The sequence below is a fragment of the Dermacentor variabilis genome, chromosome 1 (genome assembly GCF_050947875.1).
Source record: "Dermacentor variabilis isolate Ectoservices chromosome 1, ASM5094787v1, whole genome shotgun sequence".
In the NCBI taxonomy this organism is placed as follows: domain Eukaryota; kingdom Metazoa; phylum Arthropoda; class Arachnida; order Ixodida; family Ixodidae; genus Dermacentor; species Dermacentor variabilis.
Window position 1 is genome coordinate 60,607,143 of NC_134568.1, and position 23,062 is coordinate 60,630,204.

Below are 23,062 nucleotides of genomic sequence, written 5' to 3' on the forward strand. Positions count from 1 at the left end.
ACGCCCGCGGTAGCAACTGGTTGGCAAAACTTGCACGTCAGCGGGCCGTTCTAAACAATACCCAGAGCAGTTGCGCCGCAACTGCACTGGGAATGAAGCCGCTTCGAACGGCTGTGTTCAGAATCTGCCCTGCTGGAAACAGCGCATCGGCCCTAGGCCGAGGATCTCTTGCAACGTCTACCGTTACCGGTAATTACAAGATTGTCCTTCCTCGTATGCCATCGGGAAACACCGTTCTCGACTCCGTGTGCCTACACGTGGACTTCGCTGGTAGGTCATACCGCGCCCCGGATTTTTGTGATGTCCTGCGCTCGGTGCTGGATACCAAGGACATTCTCGGCGCACACCAGTATTAGATAAGCCATTTATGGCTCGTCACCTGCGCCAGCAGCCTTTCCAAGCTCGTCGATAAAGGTGAGCTCCTAGTCAAATTAAATCAGTTTATTTCCCAGAAATAAGATATTCTGGAGAGGCTCATTGGCTAAAAGCTGCTATGGATAGCTTGACTAGGCCAATGAACCCTTTACAAGGCAGTTGGAAATACAACAAGAATAACTAAAGAGTATAATACATAATATTGTCACGTGGTAGTGATGTTAAAGAACACAATAGCAATACTGTGAAAGACAAAACTAAACTTTATTTGGCGAACCTGTGCCCACAAAAACAGGATACACTTAAAACACAACGATATAGCGGCGAACACAGTCAGTGATCGTCGAAAATTTCATCAGCGGGTCAAGCGCGTCGGCTTTTATACATCAGTCGTCGAATGTCCCAAAGTAATCGCTGGGACCCGCGTGTCTTCCACAAAGTTGTACACTATTCGCGTTGCGCATACATGCAATCAGATTACACATGGTTCGGTGACATACTGAGAATGGAACCATCGATAACATTCCGGAAGCTTCCGATACATGCGGGCGCGTCCTGCGCACTGCGATAACATTTGTTGGACGGTGAAACGTAGTCGCCCGATAAAGATAGACAAGTACACGTGTCAATATCATAAAATAAAGTAACGAAATGTTTTGTTACCATTTCCTAATGCGAATACACGAAATAAATGAAAAAACTAGTTATGTCAGTACGCCAAATGCAATTACATATCTTTGGGAAAAAAAGCATAGGCACCAGAAAATATAGTAAAAGGTCAGATACAACCATAAATATAACCATGATTGAAAAGAACGAAATATCACAGAAATAATACACAACGTCGATTTTCTTGCGATGTGTTTTCTGTTATACAAAGTAAAATAAAGTCAGAGAGGTACAAGCAGAAAGAAGATAACGATAAATTTTTTAATGTCTCATGACAGCAGAATTATTTCATATTTACAAAAAAGAACCGCAGTTCTTTTTTGTAAAGAACCTCGAGCAGTTGCTTACATGGCTGTATTTATTGAGAATCACTGGCAAATTGTATTGCAGCATTTGGAATTTGGAATTATTGCGAAATCATTGAACAAGCCAGATATCAGTGATTTTTGTTCGTAAGGTAAAATCTTTGGTAGTTAGACGTGCAGTATTTTTAATAAATTGTTTAAAAGAATCGGAACACAAGTAGCAGGATCGCAGAATGCGTGAAAGATACATGCTTTCTACTTTAATAATAGTATAATCCCGACACGTAAGTTGCGTTGACTAGAGGTAATCTAGATTAGCTACATGCCTTATGACTTTCTTCTGTAACATTTGAAGTTTTAATATGTTCGCTTTTGTCGTGGTAGCCCACACCAAACTGCAGTAGTTTATGTAAGACAAAAGAAGGGCGTGCTATATTTGTAGTTTCACCTTCGTGGGTAAGATACATGGACAACGAGCTATTACACTAACTATACTAGATGCTTTTTTACAAATATTAACGATGTGATGGTTCCAGCTGAGGTTTGAAGAAAATGTGTCACCTAAAATTTTATGGACATCGACGAAAAGAATATCTTCGCCGGCATAAACTAAAGATTGTGTTGACTGGAATTTTTTTTTTTTTGCTCAGAATACGATCACCTTTATCTTCAATAGATTCATTTTTATTATTTTTTCGGTAGACCAGAGGAAGAGCTTGTCTAATAATTTACTGCACCAAAAAATTTATTCATTTACAACGGACCCTGAGAAAAGCACGCTTGTATCATCTGCATATATAACAAAGCTCACACTATGGTCAATATTGACAATGTCGATGACTTTTGATTACCTAATTGAACGCATTGCTGTTCTGTAAATATGATCTTTATCAAGGCAAGCGCCGTACCGCGAATCTCGTACAAATGTAATTTAGGTAGTGAAATGTTACTATTAATGCAATAAGAAAAACAACAAAAACCACCTAACGTGAAAATGTTTTCTTCAATATTCTGAAGAATAATTTCTTTAAGTGTTAATAAGGCTGTCTCCGTTGACCTTCCTTTTAGAAGACCAAATTGATAATCGGTTATTATGCTTCTGGAGTAAAAAAAAATTAGATATGCGGGAATAGATAATTTTTTCAATCCTTTTGAAAGTACAGGAATAATAGATATAGGTGTATAATTAGGCACCTGGTTACTGTCTCCACCCTTGAACAACGCGGTTAGCCTATTTTTTTTTTCTATCTTCTGGAAACCCTCCCGACTCAATTATCAAATTAAATATGTGACTCAAGGCTGGAGTGATAAATTCTAATACATATTCTATCAGTCTTATTTGAATGTTGTCAATGTCTAGCGCCTTACTGTTCTTTTAGGTTCATAAATGTCCTGTAAATTTCCTGTGCATCTGTTGGTGCGAGAAAAATGCTATCAGGGTACTTATTTTTTGTAGTATTTATGGCTGAGTCTGCCAATGAAGATGTGCTTCCTGATATGCCACTATTAACAAAATCATTGTTCAGGTGATCTGCAAGCTCTTTACCGGAAAGTTCAAGAGTGTCAACGGAGATTTTTGCCGGTGTGACGTCCCGCTTTCCACGACCAAGAACATCGTTAATTAACCGCCATACCACGTCAGGTGACTGACTTGCACTTTTCGCGTAATAAGCTGTCTTAGCTTGCTTGAGTTTCCGATTCAACTTGTTCCGAATTTTTTAAAACTCTGTCAGATCAGTCGGTACTCTTGAACTCGTTCAGGAATATGTTATAAAGTTTATTCTTGAACCGTATCATAATAGCGAGAGACAGTGTGACCCATGGTTTACGTATTCTTTTTGATAATTTCACTTGCTTGAACGGAAAATGTCTGGTGTACAAATATAGCAATAAATGTTTATACACTTCATTCGCATTAGTTATGTTAAAGAGACCAGTCATACTTGTTAATGTCCTTAAAAGATACTATACCTTCGTTTAATATAGATTGAATCATGTATGGTTATCGAGAAGTATCCTTAGCTTCTATCTTGTGGGAATAACACATAAATACTGGACAATGATCACTTACATCTGATGTTATTGTTCCACACTGAAATACACTGGCTTCGATGTTTGTTATCAGTAGATCAAGGCACAAGACAGAAGATGTAACACTTGTAGCTGTGGAAATAATTCATAAATCCAGCACAGTTGAGTATGTTTCTAAAGTCGGTGGTGATGACATTGTTATTCATGATATTGATAGTAAAATCTTCACCACACGCGAGTGTAAAATTATTAGACGATACATTATACAAGAATTGGTCAAAAAAGTTTAGAAACCTCAAGATATTGCCACCTGGGGGCCGATACACAACAAATGTTATGTCTGAATTATGTCTGAGCGTCAAAACTTCATGATCATTACATGTGATACAGCAATCTGATACTAGGTTACACTTCCATTGCTTAACGCCACCACCACGCCTATTTGAATGGCGAAAAGCGTATCATATCCAGCAAAATTTAGCCGGCAATTTGCACCGTCATGCCAAGTCTCAGTCATCATGATGACTTGAAACTTGAAAATCGTTTAGCAAGTAGTCTATGACGTCACGCTTATCCTCTGCAGAACGAGCATTTAGGGGCAACACCGTTGAAAACGACTTCTCTTGAAGTCTAACGAAGGTAGGTAATATGAACTCGTGGTATTGCAGTCTAATAATTTGTTGGACTGCCAGTGAGCCTTCACGAACTTTAATTTATCTTTAAAAGAGAACTTTCATGGTAAAGTTGAATGACAGTGGAAAGTTCACTGTGCCTTGCGAAAATTTTACCATTCGCTGTCCAGACAGACTTCCCATTTGTGCTCATCTTTCTTTTTTATTGCCATGCCAAGCAATCTTTTCTGTGTCGGGCAAATGTGCCCATTGATGTAAATTGGTACCGAAAGATCCATTCCTATGTCTTTGTTAGTCAAGTCTTCCTTTCCTCAGTTGCGTCGCGCTTCGCTCTTGATTTGAATTGTACAATTATGTTTGATCGGTCAGGATTTCGCGTAGGCACCCGATGACATCATTCTATGCCTGTTTCTTTGACTCATCAATGGGAATTCTAATCATTGAAAGGATATGTGGTACACTTTCATTTTCTTGTCTAGCAATAGCCTGAATTTCTAGGTTGACATTTCGCGAGTACTGCTCAGCAAGTACAAGTCTCCTTTCCAAATCAGCACTTCTAGCCTCCAAGGCTGTACACTTCGTTCGAAGTAACTCATTTTGCTTTTCTTGTTCGGCATTTGCCAAGACTGCAGCGCTTAACTTTTGCTTCAGTTCCTCAAATATTTGATGAACAAATTCAATGCTGCTAGCCATATTCCGCTGCTCAGTTCGCAGCTCTCGAATTTCAGTACGAAGGTCGCGTTCTAGCATGTCTTTATACTTTACAAGCTCTTGCTTGTATTCCGCACGTAGTTCTTCCTTAAGCTTTAAAGCTTCTTTTGTTATGATTCAAACAACGACACATCTTTGTACTTCTGTTACAAAAAATTACAACTTCACAACTTGGCAGCGACGATGCCTAAGCAAGAAAAAAGATTAAAAGAAAAAGTACAATTTTGTTCAAACGCTAACCTGCAGCAAAAGGGCAACAAGGATTAGGCGATATGGAAGTGTCGTCGTCGCCATTGCCAAGTGAAATAATCCGTAGCTGACGTCCCCTTTTATGGATGCCTCCAATATCCCGTGATGCTGCAGTGCCGCCGCAACAGCCGACAGCAGCACCTCCTGGTCGCAGTTTGGCTCGGCTAGCCGAACACGTAGCCACGTGCTATGATCTGCGCTGATTTCGGTCTGAAGTGCCTTGTCATCGATCCAGAAAGCCGGGACATAAAATGAAGCTTCTTTGACTTCCTCCTCACCTGGAACAGAAACGTATTGTTGAGGCATTGGAACCGTATGGCACGGTGCAGTACATAAGCAGAGAAATGTGGCATTGTGAAGGCATGAAGAGTTGGCAGATGATAAATCACGATGTAGAGATTACGCTCAAAGAAGGCGTCTCTACCAGTTCCCTTCCTCACCTTCTGATAATCTTCGGACGTCAATGCCTAATTTTGATTTCCGGACGACCTCCGTTGTGTCTTCGATGCAACAGGGTAGGGCACATAAGACAGTGTAAAACACCACGATGCGCGAAGTGCCGCCGTTACGGTCATCAGGCAGAGGCATGCGTTGGCATGTATGCTGACAAGCTTCGTGGTAGCTAGTCGACGAGTGGACGATGACACCATCGTTAACCACCTCCTGGATGTAAGTGAAGTAGTAGATGCTTCTGGCGAAGCGCCTGCTGCAGACCGCCTGGCTGAGGAAGTGCAAGTATCGCCAGCTGCGGAAAAGCTACAGCAAAGGCTATTGAAGAACATACAGTGGACCAACTGTGAAAAGGACCTTTGTGCCACGTGGGCCGAATCACCACCTTTTCGGTACCAGCTTCAACCTGCCGAGGATACTGAAGTGGCTGAGGCGTCCAAGAAGCGTCCAGCGCCGGTGGATGATTTGGAGAACTCTCGGAAAAAGCCCAGGGTCGTCGCGGCGAAGGTGAAGAAACCCCTTCATGGAGCCCCCTGTGAGTGCAAGTGCCGCTGTAGTTCAAGTAGTTCCTGCAGCTGCGACTCCTCAAAGGGGCGGGACAAGCAAAACAAAGGTAGCAGCGCTACGTGTAGGCGCTGCACCTAAGTAGTGAAATAATGGCCGGCGCCCTTCCCTTAACGTTTGGAACACTGAACACCGTGGCTTACATAGTAAGCGGCGGCAGGGCCAGTTGTTGCATTTGTTGCGCAGCTGAGCGTTAGATATTATTTCAATTCAGGAAACAAAAAATTGAATCCGATGTCGACACAGCGGCTGCCGTAGCTCAATTTCTTTCGGAGTATGAAGATGTGTCAGTCACGCGATTGGTGTCTCTGCAAGATTTATGCTATTTGTGAGAAAAAACACGGCAGTGCAATGTGTTGGAACTGTGCACTGATAAGGGAGGGTGCCTTGTATCGTGTGGTGTCAATATTGAAAGTCACGTTTGGAGGTATCTTTGCGTGTACACGCCAAGTATAGAGCACGTGACAGGGAGGACTACTTTCCCTCATTGACCTAGCACTTACGCACTGACTATGTATTGGTTGCCTTAGGTGACTTTAATTGTGTGTGTAGTGCACAGGATCGGTCGTCTACAAGGTAGCGCCACGATACCAGTATTGATGTTTTGAATGCCATGATATGTGACTACCAGCTTGTTGATATAGGGGAACACGAAAAACTTCCATTTCGCTACACACACTTTCAAGGTACAACTCATGCAAGGCTTGATCGCGTTTGTGTATCATTAGCTATCCAGCCTAGTCTGTACGGCTACAATGTGCACCCTGTGTTCTTCAGTGATCATTGCTTGGCGTCGATTTGTTTTGGCAACCAGCAATTTAAAATTTCGCGGATTAGCTGGGATTTATGGAAAACTATTTATGTTACTCTCCCATAAGCCTTTTCTAAAGCGCGTCCCGGAAATTCTTATTGAAGTATCAAGTCGCAGTTCTTTATCTCTCTTTACGCAGTGGAAGATAGTCAAGCAAGAAGTTAAACTGATAGCCAATGAAAAATCTTCGATATTGTCTTTAGAAAAAAAGAAAAATATAAAGAGTTGTGCAAGTTGCTAGACCAGCTACACGAACTTGAATGCCTGCATCCTTACAAGTACATTGAAGACATTTACAACATTAAGGCACATGTGCAGACAATGGACAATGAGAGATACAGAGGTGCACTACTCCGAGCGTGTACTCGTCAGTATCTGGAGCAACAGCCCTTTAGTCGTTCGCTTGGTGGTGAACGTCTGCATGCTCTGCCGAAGCAAGTGTTCGAGATCGAGTATGCCGGAGCGATTGTTAATGACCAGGCTAGAATAACGAAAGCGTTCACGAATCATTATGAAAATGTTTTTTAGTGTCATAAGGTTATAAATAGTGAAGCTGTAATGGAAAAATTTGTATCGTTGCTGCCACAGCTCACTCAAGAACAATGTGATGATGTTGATAAGACACTTAAGCATCACAGAAGTTGAAACAACCATTGCTTCGCTAGCTAAAGGCAAAACTCATGGGCCTGATGGCTTGAGCGCGGAATTTTATCAGTGCTATTGTACAATATTAGCTCCCTTTTTGCTTAAATTGTACGAAGAAACTTACCGGATTGGATACCTAGCCGCCACGCTCTATCAAGGGCACACAGTACTTATCTCAAAAAGCAGTGATGAAACCCAATTGCAGAAAGTCGGAGGATATTGCCCCATGTCACTTTTCCACGTGGATCATAAAATATTTGCGGAGATATTTGCTAGTCGCCTTCAAGACGTAATTCAATTAGTGGTGGGGGACCATCAAACGTATGCAATTAGAGGAAGATCAATCCAGACAAACATCCACGTTGCGCGTTCTGTGTTAGCGTGCGTAGCAGAAGGTGCAGGTCATGTCGCAATAGTTCAGGTTGATTTGGCAAAAGCATTTCATAAAGTTAATCACTACTTTTTGTTTCGTGTGTTAAAGTACATAAACATTGGGTCTCTTCTTTCTAAAGGCATCGCTATCGCTTATGGTAATGGCACAACAAGGCTAATAGTTAATGATTGTCTATCCAAATCTATCTACCTGAGCGCATCTGTAAGGCAAGGTTGTCGCTTATCCCCTATATTACTCACTTTGTACTTAGAATCGCTTTGCGCACGAATTCTGAAGGATCATGCTTTTCGCAGCTTCAAATTGTTCTCCAATGAGATCCGCGTACTTGCCTATGCAGATAACATAGCCTTCTTTTGTGCTGACAAGTCCAGAGAATGCCCTTGTCATAACGCCACAGTTTTTCTCGGCTCCTGGTGAAGCAGTAAACTTTGAGAAGAGTTTTGGATTTTTGTTTGGCATATGGTGTACGATGCCAACCCACTTCGCAAGTATATTCAGTGGAGGCAAACCTTTAAGTACTTAGGTGTACCTCTCTCTCAATATCGCAATAGTAATCCACATTGGTCAGCGGAAGTTGCAGAAGTACAACGTAAGGTTAACAACTGGCAGGGACGGCAGTTGTCCATATTTCATCGAGCTGAATCTTGCAATGTGTTCCTAGCTTCTCAGCTTATGTCCTGCAGGTATTACACTGCTCGGGGCTTAGGTTTCAAGCTTTCCATCGTTTGTTTGCGACCTATATACGTATGGAACTCACGTATTGAGGCCATGCGATGTGATAAGCTTCTTTTTCCCTCTTGTGGGTGGGGGTCTTGGCCTAGTTAACCTTTGCGTTAGCCAACTTGTCTTTCGGTTATTCTTCTTTAGTGATGTAAAGAAATAGTTGTGCGGTCATCTGTCAGAGGTGCACCACAGGCTCCCTGGGGCTTCTGGAAGAAGGCTGTCGAAGGATTTCACTTTCTTAAGGCTCGCTTTAGTATGGATTATATTTTCCCTGCCTCCTGCAAAGAAATTTTCGCTGCGCTCATGGATACATTGTTTGCTGTTCCCCACTATCGTGCGCCTTATTTTGAATGTCATTATCTAGACGTACTTAAGCGCGCCTGTCGAATGATCATTCATCCAGGGATCAAAACTTTTTTTCTTCAAGTTACATTCGGCAACCCTTCCTGTCAAAACCTGGCTAGAAAAAAGGGGCTGTTTCTTGCCCTGATCGAATAACTGCCGCTTTTGTCCACACGCTTAAACGATTTATTACTGTTTTGTAGATTCTAAGGATGTCGTGTTCTTCTGGGACATTTCCCAGTGAACAGTTAAAGAGCATTCAGATATCACACCATACACAATTCGTTTCCTACCTTTTAAAGATCCCTGTAACCCATCATATGACACGTTCATGGTACTTGACCTACATAGCCTTTGGCGCAGTAGAATGTGAAAGGCACGCTGAACCACCGCGAAGCCCTCCGTCATTTTTTGCAGGAATCTGTTGCCTACGTTCGTAGTGTGTATGCTGCACAAGAAACAGCGCCGGACTGGATGCCTTTATTGGACGCTTGCACGTGTTTGTCTGACTTCAGAATGTGTTTTCAGTCACCTAAATTTGTATAGCCCTTCGTTTTTCTGATTTTGTTGAATAGTCTGCTCCCATGTAATTAAAAAAGCAGTTGCGGCGCAGCCTGCTAATTGCGTCGTGTTATTATCCTTTAAGAGCCCTTATGATGTGGGTTCGATTCCCCTCAACATCGCAGAAATTTAAGGGGCCTTCTTTTGTCACTATAAAGCGGCACATTCCCAGTGGCACACATGTAGTTACCCAAGTTGGCATCAAAGAAGTTCATTGAAGACTAGCACAGACAGAGTGGTACAGACAGAACAGACAGAGTGGAGAGGTAGAACGAGGTTCACGTGGTGTCGCGGCGATTCACTCTCCCCTCGCGCATCACCTGGCGCGCTATCGCGGCTGAAGGTGTTCCCTTTCGCCCACTCTGCTCAGTCGAGGCGCGCTTGTGACGTGGCGTCGCAGACAATGGAAATTTACCTGCTGTTTCGCTGCTACAGGCGACAGACGCCGGATTTCTCGCTCAACGAGCCATTTGACGCTTTTGAATGAAGAAAGATTGTCCTGTCAGCGCATTGTGTTGTGCGTTTTAAGGCGAAAGCCTTTCTAGGCTCATCGTTTGTGTCATCAGATCTGACCACCAGAGTGTCCGCCGAAGCGTCATCACGCCATATGAAGACAGATTAAAGAGAGATGAAAGAATGAAAAATGATTGACAGTGACAGTCAGTGAATTATAACATTATAATAGAGATTGGTAGATGTCCATAAAGACTAGTAATGACTAATAATTACTGCTAATGACTCCGAAATGACTAATATGTATATGACGGCTTGTAATAACCGCGATTGATTAGAAATTACTGGAAATGTCATGTAATTAGCAGTAGTGACTAAAATGACTACTAATGACTACGAAAGGACCAATAAGTCTAATGAAGGCTTGTAATGACCACGATTACAAATGACTAAAAATGCTTACTGGTGAGCAGTAATGACTAATAATGATAAAATGACTTGTATACCTAGTAATGACTATGAAATAACCAATATATCTAACGACAACTTGTAACGACTACAACTGATTAGAAATGACAAAAATTCTCAGTAATGACCAGTAATGACTAATAATGACTTAAATGACTTGTACTGACTACTAATGACTATGATATGACCAACAGGTCTAACGATGGCTTGTCATGAACACAATTGATTACAAATGACTATGACAAATGGCAATACTTTTTTTTTCCGAGGGCGACACGCGAATGGAATAATCTTAACACAGGTATCATTGACAGCTCATCCTTAGATACGTTTGGTACCCTGATTGCTGTTCAACTATACGAATTGCAGCAATAATTCTTCTCATTATTTACGTAGTTCGTTGCCTTGTTATTTTAACGGTGTTTGTGCTTGAGTATAATTAGGGCAATTACGGCAATGATGCAACAAATTTCCTTTCTTGCTGGCTTTATTGTAACCTTGATTGTTGCGTGACTGTTATTACCTCAATACTGACCCTGTAACTGGTTTATGCAACTGTAATTATTGTTGTCATATCCTCTTCGTTCTTGTTATTCTTTTGTATAATCACGTTATCAAATTGTTATATGCCTAAATTTTTTATTGTATAAGTTTTAGTATGTAACATCTAATACCATGTTCCTATGTATCACATACAGCCCTTCCTGTTACAATCCCTGATGGGATTCACAGTATCGATAAATGAAAATTAAATGAATGAAATGGTTAGTAGTGAGCAGTAATGACAAAAAGAAAGAAGAGAGTGAATGATGAGAGGAGGAAGAGTAGGCTTTCGCCGTTCACCTCTTAAGAGAGATCTTAAGACACCCTGTAATTTTTTTCACACTGCCCGTCGTCTGCGCTGTTTCGTCATAATGTACGTAAACCAACAAACCCAGCTAAGAATCCTATTTAGATGCAGAGATACAAGCATAGCCCACGGAAAGTGCGTGAAGTGCATTAAAAGAAGGGGTGTGTAGTAGACTTCGACGGGGCGGCCGGACGCGGAACCTACGGCGTGAGGCCTAACAGCCAGGGCGCGAAGCACCGCAAAAGAAGAGCCGGACTGTTCAAGTCGAGGACCAGACAAAGAATGAGTTTATTTCACTGAGGGGAAAGGCAACACGGCACGGTACACTTACAACATTGGGCGCGGAATGGCACTAGCGACCTTAACCATTCGAAACCGAAACAGGATATCGAAACAGGTTATCACATCGCCTCTCCCTTAAAAGAAAATGCGCCCCTCGCTCTCCTCGCTCAAGAAAAGCAAGAGCCATGAAAGACGCACAAGTTACTTACAGAAGAACACAAAATTGTAAGCAAAGCAGTTATAGAATGAATAGGGTTCGCAAATAGTATAACCTCTGGACTGAAGGATCATTTACACATTTTAGTTGGCGTTGGCGAAAAGGAAAATAAATGCACTGGAAATTTGACTCACTAATGTCATGTGTTATTTTACTTGAAATGAGTTGTACATATATATCAAATTAAGCACCATAACACAAGTGTTTGGTGGATGACATCTTTATACAGTAGAAAATTCAGGTACGTCTACCTAGCACAGACTTCTTTTTCTAAGCATACATATTTGTTTTCCCAATTTCTTTAAAGAAAGGAAGCATACAATATAAAGTCATTGAAAATGAATACAAGTTCATGAACACAATTGCACAGAAATTGGCAAATGTACCCATCTTGGGAGGACAACGAAGGGATGCGTACTTGGAAATACATGTCCTACAAGATAAGAACTCACTGAATACGAGAAAGAAACACGTACACAATGCAAACATCCATGTACCACCTTGTACAACCGGATGGGTGGCTCATTGGCACTAAGCCCGAGTCGAGACATCTCTGTGGCCGTCATGGATTTCAGGATGCACGTAGCGCACGTTTATGTTGCCAGAAATCCCCGCTTTAAAGGATACTACGTACTTGTATACTATTTACCTAAAAATATGTAAGGAAAGACATTTTTGGCGTAAGAGCCGAATTTGCATGGGAGGGTTGAAACATCTGTAGCAAATAAACCAGGACAGTAAAGCTACTTCGAAACATAATCCTTAGACCTTACCGGGGGTTGTCTATGACGTGTAGACCTACGGAGAACTGATTCTGGTTGTGAAGCACGACCAGAGGAATTATTACTCGTAAATGAACTCGAATGTGTGTCGGTGTCCTGAGTTCCTTCAGGAGCCCTATCTTGGGATGGAGTGTCGGACGGATGCTCAGGAGATTCTTCTGCATGTGATGAACCCGGTCTCAGGGGTGAAACAGGAGGCTGTAAAGAAGTGCATACATCAGGAAAACCGGTACCAGTAGGAACTGGAAGAAAAGGTGAGAAACTATCACCAAAGCCTGAGTAGTCATTGAAATGACTCTTTTCATCGGACCTTTCAAGAGAATCCTGTCGTAGTGGGTACACCACCAGTTTACAAGCATTCTAACGCTTGCCATTTTCAAGCTGGAAAGTATTTCGACCTGCTTTACGATAAATATTGAGTGTACCGGAGTATTTAGGACCAGACTTTCGTGAGATACGTACTCGGACAAGATCTCCTGTTTGAAACTGAGGGAGTTTTGTTGCGCGACGACTATCTACATACTTCTTGGTATTTTCCTGTTGTTGAAGTACCCGACTTTGCACTTCCTGGCGCAAGTTAGGAGAAGCAAATTCTGGGTGAATTAGAGGCATGCTTGCAACTTCGAGTCTTCAGCTGACGACTATGGAGCAGCATAGCTGTACACACACCGGTAGTCATATGTGGAGTGAACCTGTAAATTGCCAAGTATTCTAAGACGGCAAATTTGAGGTCTCATTGTTCTTTGATGACACGGTTGAATCTTTCTACCTGGCCATTTGCCTGTAGGTAGTACAGAGAAGACAAAAAATGCTTAATGCCTCTTTCCTTCAGGAAGTCCTGAAATTCTACAGAAACAAACTCTGGTTCATTGTCGGACACTATGGCATCAGGAAATCCTTCTCCATTGAATATGGAAATAAGACTGCATAATGTCTTCGGATGTGACTGAACGCATAAAACCAACTTCGGGCCACTTGGAATGATAGTCAACAATGACTAAAACAAAACATACATACTGTGGAGCACGATCAAGAGAGAGAGAGAAAGAGGGATATAAAGAAGGCAGGGACGTTAACCACTTAAGAGTCTGGTTGGCTACCCTACGCTGGGGGAAGGGAGAAGGGAGACAGAGAGAGGGTATGGCGAAGTGCACAGACAGTCATTGAGTCAAAGCGGCTCATGCAGACGTGCTGAAAACGCACAAAAGTACCTTCACTGCCTTCTGAGCCGATTATCGGTGGAGGCTGTACTATAGTACTGTCTGTTCACTCAGAGGACTATCATCTGATTTGCTCAATTTGTTGGACAAAGATTGTCTTTGTGCTTGAAATATAGGACAGTGGCACAATAAGTGGTCACTGTTCTCCTCGCATCCGCAAACATCACATGCAGAACTATAAGCTATTCCAATTAGTGCTGAGTAAACATTCGTGAACAACCGACCCAGAAGAGACGCTTCGCGTCGGTGCAGTCCGGCCGGAGGTCTGAGTTACAGTGAAGGATTTAGTCTGCGCAGTCTTTTGCGCCTTTTATGTGCGGTATTCCACTCTGCTAAGGAGAGTTTGCGTGCTAGAATGCGAACTTGTGTCGCAACGTCGGTCCTTGAGAGAGGAATGGAGACGCAGCGGTATTCTCTGTTTGACGTCCGATCTGCCTTATCTGGGTCATCATTTCCAATGATACCGCAATGACCTGGTATTCATTGAAAGGCGATATCATGGCCTTTTTTTCTCAAGTGATGGACAAGTTCCACGATTTCGCACGTGATCTTATCGCGAGTTCCATGTCGGAAAAACGCCTGCATACATTGCAAGGCCGGCCTTGAATCGCAGAATACTGCCCATTTTCGAAGACTTTCAGCATTTATCACATGAAGCGTATCGCGGAGAGCCGCGAGCTCTGCAGCTGTAGACGTAGTAATCTGGCAAGTCTTGAAGCGCTGGGTTATTCCCATCGTTGGTGTAACTACAGCTCCACCGGAACAAACAAAGCAGTTTCTTACAAGTTCCTCATCTTCTCTATCCATGTGAGGCCACCAGTAGATGCCTCTCAATCTGAGCTTTGTTTTAGTGATGCCTAAATGACTCTCATGAGCAATAGATATGAGTTTCTGACGCAAGGGCGCAGGAGGAACGATGCGTTCTCCTCGAAGAAGCAAATTATCCACGTAGGATAATTCAGACTGTACGGAAGCATATGCCTCTAATTCTGGCGGAAGATCTGTAGAATTTCTCCACCCTTTGACTATTTTCTCTTTTAATGCTTGGTAAACTGGATCAGCCTGTGTTGCTGCTTGGAACTCTTCCTTTGTAATGTATGCTGAAACCAAATACACTATTTCCTCATCTAGTGCTGGTTCAGATTCGGGAGGAACAGGTAGGCGCGACAGTGCCTCCGCTATGACGTTTTGGTATCAATGGAGAAATTATAATGAAGTAATCTTGCACTCAACCTTAAAATCCTTAATGCACGCTGTCCAGAACCCGTTGAAGACAGTAATCTAACTAGAGCTTGGTGATTCGTTGGTAGTGTGAACTGTCTACTCCACAAGTAAACATACCAATGCTCACAAGCAAAAAGACATGCCAATGTTTCTCGTTCGCCCACGGAGTACCGTCGCTCTGCGGAAGTTAACGCTCGAGATGGAAAAGGCACTGTAAAGAGCTCATTTCCGCATTTTTGCTGAAGGACGGCTCCAAAACGAACGTCTGAAGCATCAGCCATTACAACAATAGCAATGTGCGGTTGAAACATGTATACCACCGAACCTGATGCAAGTACTTCTTTAATCGAATGAATGCTGTACTCAGTATCCTAATCCCAGAAAAAGGCTTGTCCTTGCCTTAGAAGTTTCCTTAGCGGTTCCCTCAAGTCGGCATACTGCGGGATAAATTTTTCATAATGTCCCGTGATGCCGAGAAATGAATGTAAAGCCGTTTTAGTCATTAGGCTGTAGTGCGTCCACAAGTGCCTGAATTTTGTTATCCATCGGCGAAATGCCGTTTGCAGAAATTTTATGTTTTAGGAAAGTTAATTCCAGGACACTGAATACGCAGTTGTGATTAAGCTGCATGCCTGCATTACTTATTCTGGACAGGACAGTTTGCAAGTTTCTGTCGTGGTCACGTTGAGTGTGACCCCACACAAGAACATAATCAAGGTAGCACAATGTACCTGGACAGTTTTCTAAAACAGATGACATTATCTGCTGAAAAGCGGAAGGTGCAGATGCCAATCCGAAACACACATGCTTGAAGCGAAAGAGACCGTCGTGAGTGATGAATGTAGTAAGCTCACGGCGTTTCTCAGACAATAAAACCTGATAATAAGCGGACTCTTAAGTCCAACTTTCTGACGACAGTAGCATCAGCGAGTCGATGAAACAGTTCGTCAGCCCTCGGTAGTGGAAAGAAGCTTGCAAGCAAGTATGCGGCCTGTAGGGTGAGCAACACAGCAAGAAAGAACGTCAAGCGTAAAGTCAGAGAGGCTGAAATAATCTCATGGGTGGCAGCAATGGAAAAGAAATCTGTCATGAGTAACTACTTAAGAGGGAAAAACGAAATCAGGAAAGAAACAATTTATGATAACTCAAAGGGAAGCTCATTACTTTTCGAAGCGAGATCACGATACCTTAGAACACGTACCTATAAAGCGAGATATAACAAAGAAGAAGAGGCCTGTTCTTGCTGCGGTAAAGCTAGAGAAACGATGGAGAATGTTTTATTAGAATGTGAAAATATCTCCCCAGCGGTCGATTGAGGCACCACCGGCCTCCTTGAAGCCCTTGGGTTCAGCGACAGCAGGGGGAACGTAAATATCTCCGCAATAGAGATTAGTAAGAGGCGATTGGAAGATTGGTGGAAGTAGGGAAACGACAAAAAACGGAGACGTAGAAAAACAATGTCCACATTAGGGGATCAGAAAATTTGGTTATGAGAATTCATCGTGGGTTTCTTCTTTTCTTCTTTTTTCTTTTTTAATCTAGGTAGGACATTAGCATGTATAATAGCAAGACCTTGGTGGCGCAATCCACCGCCCCGTTCCAAAGCGGACTCTCATAACATCCATCCATGCATACTTATGAGAAGATCCTTGAATGTCAATTCCCAGAGCTTGAATGGCGTCTAGGCCCAGAAGAGAAGTGCCTTGGCTCGTGACGTAAAATGTCACTACTGCAACCTTATTGCGGTACTTGACGACCACGGAAAAATGTCCTGAATGCAATATTTCTTGCTGCGAATAATTCTTGAGTCGAAGACTTTAATGCAACAAGGGAAAACCCTTGAAATGTTCTTCGTACGTGGAGCTGTTCATCAGCGACACTGTAATTCCTGTATCCACGAGCATTTTGGGTGGAGTATTCGCAATGAGGACTTCGGCGTAAATTACTGCCGGACGGGAATTCGGTGGTTAAACTGTAAGCACAGACGACACTGAAGTGGCTGATTCTGTCTCAGCGGTAGAGGAAACAAGCTGAGCTCGAGCAGGGGACTGTCGATGCGTTCGGTTCCTCGAACGGCAAACAGTAGCGTAATGTCCCATTTTTCCGCACGCACGGCAGGTAACGTGCATGGCCGGACAGCCTGGATCGGATGCGATGTGGTGAGGTGAGGTAAACCACATCGGTGCGCAATGGACTGCGATGTCTCGACTGCCTTCGCGGAGTTCGGGCCCGGCGCCATGTTGGCCGGCCTCACCAGGTCGCGACTTTCCGCGATGCCGTTGGGCGCCATCTTGAACCCGCCGGGTGGAGGGAAAAGGGTGGCAAGGACCGCCATCTTGCGCAACCGGGCGAGGGAGGTGATGGTTGTCGACGCCATCTTGGTGTTGCGTCAAGACCCGATGAACAGGCGAACCGCTGAAAAATTTGCGCTCCTTGTGAACTTGCTCCCCGCTTCGGCCGATTTCCTCGGCCTTCTTGAGCGTGCGGGAAGGTCCTTCGTAGAACAACCTTTCTCGTATTCTTGCTGATGCGACGCCTTGCAAGATTAGGTCACGAAGGGACTCGTCGTGCCAAGCGCTGAACGCACAAGCAGGCGCTAACCTTTGTAATGCGGTGTCGAAGTCCTGGAAGGTTTCCCCAGGTCGTTTTTTTCTGTCCCTGAAGATAATACGATGTACCAGGGGATTTGTGCTTTCTTTATAATGTTGGTCGAAGATGCGAAGAATATCTTCGAATGTTGCAGCTGTCAGGTCCATTTGCGATGTCACGTCTTAGTAAAGACAGTGCCCCTCAAAGCCTAAATTACTGAGTAAAATGGCCTTCTTCCTCTCGTCTTGTAGTGCCTCGCATACGGTCGCCTGGAGAAACGTGCAAAAAGAACGTTTTCAAGTCAACCACGGTACCGAAGGAGTACCCGGTAATGCTAGGCGCCATGGCGGGTGCGAACGCCATGCTGGGCACCGAGAACAAAGATGCGGGAGTTGATGTTGACGGATCAGAAGTAGAAGTAGTTGTAGCTTCTTGGCATGCCGGAAGCCGTGTAGGAGCAGTAGTATAATGGCAGAGGCAAGCAGCAAGCAGAATGAACGGTTTACCTCCTCGCCAGATTGTAGTATGCGAATGGCGACGGAACGAGCAGTACAGCCGGACGTGGCACAGGTACAACGCGCTGCGCAGCTGGACGTTGCAGAAGTGGAACGCTAGCAGCTTGCGGGCAGGAACCGGCGTCCGCGGCAGCAAAATGGTATGGGAGCGTTGATATTCGTCGCCAGTTTGCAGTAGACTTCGACGGGGCGGCCGGACGCGGGACCTACGGCGTGAGGCCTAGCGGCCGGGGTGCGAAGCGCCGAGAAAAAGGAGCCGGACTGCTCAAGTCGGGGACCATACAAAGAATGAGTTTATTCCAGTGAGGGGAAAGGAAACACGGCAGAGTACAGTTACAGCATTGGGCACGAAATGGTGCTAGCGGTCATAACCATTCGAAACCAAATCTGTATATCGAAACAGGATATCACAGGGTGTCAAGGGAAGAAAAGCACCGTCAAGGATGATAGAAGGATTAGATGGAGCGATGAGATTATGATATTAGGACGCGCAGGACAAAGTCGGCTGACGCAGGAAGGATAACTGCAGATGGACTTGATGGTGATGATGATGATGATGCAGACCATGACGAAGGCGAATTATTTCTCCTAGGACGCGGCCACCAATTTCCTCAAATAGCGAGTTTTCAGCGGCGACATACACTACCGTGTTGCAAGACCACTGACAAAACGTTCTTTGCGGAGTGTGTCGGTCAACGTGTTTCCCATTCGCCTTGAGAGTGCACCGAAATACGGATAATCCACATAGATGCGGTTCGCCCGCTGCATAGAACTACACTCCAGGCGGAACTGAGACCGTATATATCCGGTGTTTTATATTAACTTTATTAGAATTTTTAAAAGCTCCTGTGTCATTTAACACCATCCTACTTATTGAACTAGAACACTTGATTATCTATACGTGTTACTTACACTAAAAATAAATATGCATAAATGACTAATTAACCAAAGTTCACTAATTAACTTTTCAACTAATTTCATTCGCGCACATATTGCAATACACTAGTTGAAGCCTGTGAATTCTGAAACAAGCACCAGTTTGGAGATCAGCGCAGTGAAAATGCCGCAAAATATACACTGTTGTTCCCCCTACTTCTCTACCAAAACGCCTTTTTATGCATTGAAATTCAAATGTTACTGGAATACCAATGCATTCCGTTGCAAACTTTGGGAATCCGCCGTGGTTGCTTAGTGGCTATGGTGTTGGGCTGCTAATCACGAGGTCGTGGGATCGAATCCCGGCCACGGCAGCCGCATTTCGATGGGGGCGAAAACACCCATGCAGTTAGACTCAGGTGCACATTAAAGAACCCCAGGTGGTCTAAATTTCCGGAGTCCCCCACTTCGGCGTGCCTCATAATCAGAAAGTTGTCTTGGCACGTAAAACCCCATAATTTAATTTTTAAACTTTGGGAACGCATATCTCGAAACTGGTGTCATCTTCCGAATTCGTTCCGAGTGGATATGACTTTGTAAGTCGCCGGCTACAATTCGTAAATTACAATATATGGAGTAAAATGATTAGCTTAAAAGTTTATTAGCAAATATTTGTTAATTAGTCAAATTTCATTTTTTGCGCAAATGTCTGCCTCTGATAGTAATCTAGCTCAAGAAGAAGAATTGTACTACTTGTCATGGGTGATATTTAAAAATTCTGCTAACGATAAACTTAAACACCCCGCATATTCGAGTATTATATACTATAATATACAGAATAACTCGAATGAATGTATACACGCCACACATCGGTTGGGACCTAGTCAGGTGTGAACAGCGCTAAAGACACGGCCAAAGGGCAGGCCACATAGAAAATGACACATTGCGCTGTTCCATGTGCCCTCACCTTTGTTCGTGTCTTTATCGCCGCTCCCACCTGAACATGAATAACGAACTAGCCGATGCTTTCATGTTGGGACCTAGCCACCGTTATGATTATTAGCAGCAGTATGCATTACACGCTTCGCTAATGAAATTCATGTTTTGGAATGTAAGGGGCGCAGCCTATTAAGCCCCGGTTCAAATCCACCCTCCCGCCATTTGTCTTTTCTGTCTTTTAGAACGCAGCTCTTAGGCGCCTGTTCCTGTGGCGAGCGTCGGCGTCGTCCCTTGACGTCCTTGTAACCGAGCGAACGAACCCAGCGAAGGATGAAAGAGCGAACGCAGAGCGTGGATGAAAGATGGCGATAGCAAGAGAGCGCGAGGAGGAAAGCGGAATAGGTGGAATAGGAGGATATGGCGAAAGCGCAAGAAGAAAAGCTTAGAGCCGCGCCAGACGGGCTTTGCGGCGACGATGGCTACAAGATGGCGCCAGAGTAGCACGCGTTGTCTGTTCACCGCTTAGGGTGCTAAGAATCCCTGGCTCCGGACAGGCCGCCGTTCGAATATGAACCTGGCAACATTTAACGTTAGAACGTTATCCAGTGAGGCGAGTCTAGAAGTGCTATTGGAGGAATTAGAGGGCAGTAAATGGGATATAATAGGACTCAGTGAAGTTGGGAGGCCAAAAGAAGTATGTACAGTGCTAAAAATCGGGCACGTCCTGTGCTACAGGGGCTTAGCGGAGAGACGAGAACTAGGGGTCGGATTCCTTATTAATAAGAATATAGCTGGTAACGTACAGGAATTCTATAGCATTAACGATAGGGTGGCAGATCTTGTTGTGAAACTTAATAAGAGATACAAAATGAAGGTTGTACAGATCTACACCCCTACGTCCAGTCATGATGACCAGGAAGTCGAAAGCTTCTATAAAGAGGTGGAATCGGCGATGGGTAGAGTGAAAACAACATACACTATACTGATGGGCGACTTCAATGTCAAGGTAGGCAAGAAGCAGGCTGTAGACAAGGCAGTGGGGGAATATGGCATAGGCACTAGGAATTGCAGGGGAGAGTTATTAGTAGAGTTTGCGGAACAGAATAATATGCGAATAATGAATACCTTCTTCCGCAAGCGAGATAGCCGAAAGTGGGCGTTGAAGAGCCCGAACGGCGAGACTAGAAATGAAATAGACTTCATACTCTGCGCTAACCCTGGCATCATACAAGATGTGGACGTGCTCAGCAAGGTGCTCTGCAGTGACCACAGGATGGTAAGAACTCGAATTAGCCTAGACCTGAGGAGGGAACGGAAGAGACTGGTGCATAAGAAGCCGATCAATGAGTTAACGGTAAGAGGGAAAATAGAGGAATTCCAGATCAAGCTACAGAACAGGTATTCGGCTTTAACTCAGGAAGAGGATCTTAGTGTTGAAGCAATGAGCGACAATGTTGTGGGCATCATTAAGGAGTGTGCAATAGAAGTCGGTGGTAACTCCCTTAGACAGGATACCAGTAAGCTATCACAGGAGACGAAAGATCTCATCAAGAAACGTCAATGTATGAAAGCCTCTAACCCTACAGCTAGAATAGAACTGGCAGAACTTTCCAAGTTAATCAACAAGCGTAAGACAGCTGACATAAGGAAGTATAATATGGATAGAATTGAACATGCTCTCAGGAATGGAGGAAGCCTAAAAGCAGTGAAGAAGAAACTAGGAATTGGCAAGAATCAGATGTATGCGTTAAGAGACAAAGCCGGCAATATCATTACTAATATGGATGAGATAGTTCAAGTGGCTGAGGAGTTCTATAGAGATTATACAGTACCAGTGGCACCCACGACGATAATGGAAGAGAGGAATTCGAAATCCCACAGGTAACGCCGGAAGAAGTAAAGAAAGCCTTGGGAGCTATGCAAAGGGGGAAGGCAGCTGGGGAGGATCAGGTAACAGCAGATTTGTTGAAGGATGGTGGACAGATTGTTCTAGAGAAACTGGCCACCCTGTATACGCAATGCCGCATGACCTCGAGCGTACCGGAATCTTGGAAGAACGCTAACATCATCCTAATCCATAAGAAAGGGGACGCCAAAGACTTGAAAAATTATAGACCGATCAGCTTACTGTCAGTTGCCTACAAAGTATTTACTAAGGTAATCGCAAATAGAATCAGGAACACTTTAGATTTCTGTCAACCAAAGGACCAGGCAGGATTCCGTAAAGGCTACTCAACCATAGACCATATTCACACTATCAATCAGGTGATAGAGAAATGTGCGGAATATAACCAACCCTTATATATAGCTTTCATTGATTGCGAGAAAGCGTTTGATTCTGCCGAAACCTCACCCATACCATATATGTAAACAAAGCGCTGCATGAGCGGAGGTCTGTCTGCGGCGGCTGTTGTGAATCGCGCACTGCGTCACCCACGCGCTGCCTCTCGCGATTTTTCTATTAGCGAATCAGGCGCGCCACACTTCGCTCCGTTTACAACGCGCCGCACGAGAGCGATTGTACACGCCAGCCAATTTATCGCGAAATAAAACACGTATACAGCTGTACTCATATATCGCACTAAAGAGTATCGTAATCGTCGGTGAATTTTTTCTACAAAATATCTTTGATGTCAAAAAATATAGAAATCGCTTTATGCATGACATCTTGATACTGTCGAACTATTAATGCTTTTGTATTGCACTATTTTATTACTCCCAATAAGATTTTTATTACAACTGTGTCATTTTACCGCTTTTTATTTATAACGCCACTTTGGCGTTTGATTCATAGTTGCTGCAGTGTAAAACATAGGTGGCTTCCACAATAGCTGCATTCGCGATGTTCTTTCGTGATCCTTAAAATTGTACATGAGAATTGCCTCGCCTTGGGCTCTGGAGGGCTGGTGTGGTAGTGCATTTCTGATCTTCGCTATTTCTGTGTCCAAATTAGAATTCGTTTTAGAATTCTTTTAATTAGAAACAACTATTACTTAAATTATCCGGTACAGAAAGCGTTCAGTCGCTGCAGTGTCACAAAGGGGGCAGTCCGCGAAATTTGTGAGATCGTGGGAGAGAAAGCAGCCAATCGGCAAAATCTCCGAAAGTTTATGTGCCTCGTTTGTCGTCTGCTTCGAGATAATATACTACAAAACGAAACGTTTCTCGCCTTCTAATAAATAAGC

General features: G+C 43.7%; 1 protein-coding gene and 2 long non-coding RNA genes across 3 annotated transcripts in view; 2 read left to right on the top strand and 1 right to left on the bottom strand.

Annotated features, from left to right (window-relative positions):
* Positions 1 to 23,062, top strand: part of LOC142578531 (uncharacterized) — a 76,704-nt gene that overhangs the window by 23,156 nt on the left and 30,486 nt on the right. The window lies entirely within an intron of this gene.
* On the top strand, positions 80 to 20,472 carry LOC142578538 (uncharacterized). The gene is made up of 3 exons (XR_012827216.1): positions 80 to 414; positions 2,876 to 2,991; positions 20,120 to 20,472. It is a non-coding gene; the product is annotated as an uncharacterized LOC142578538 (long non-coding RNA).
* LOC142578490 (glyoxylate reductase/hydroxypyruvate reductase-like) overlaps positions 12,645 to 23,062 on the bottom strand; it is a 132,050-nt gene continuing 121,632 nt past the window's right edge. The window contains exon 10 of the mRNA XM_075687889.1: positions 12,645 to 12,712. Within this exon, the coding sequence (XP_075544004.1) occupies positions 12,660 to 12,712 (53 nt within the window). The 3' untranslated portion in view covers positions 12,645 to 12,659. The remainder of the gene's footprint in view (positions 12,713 to 23,062) is intronic.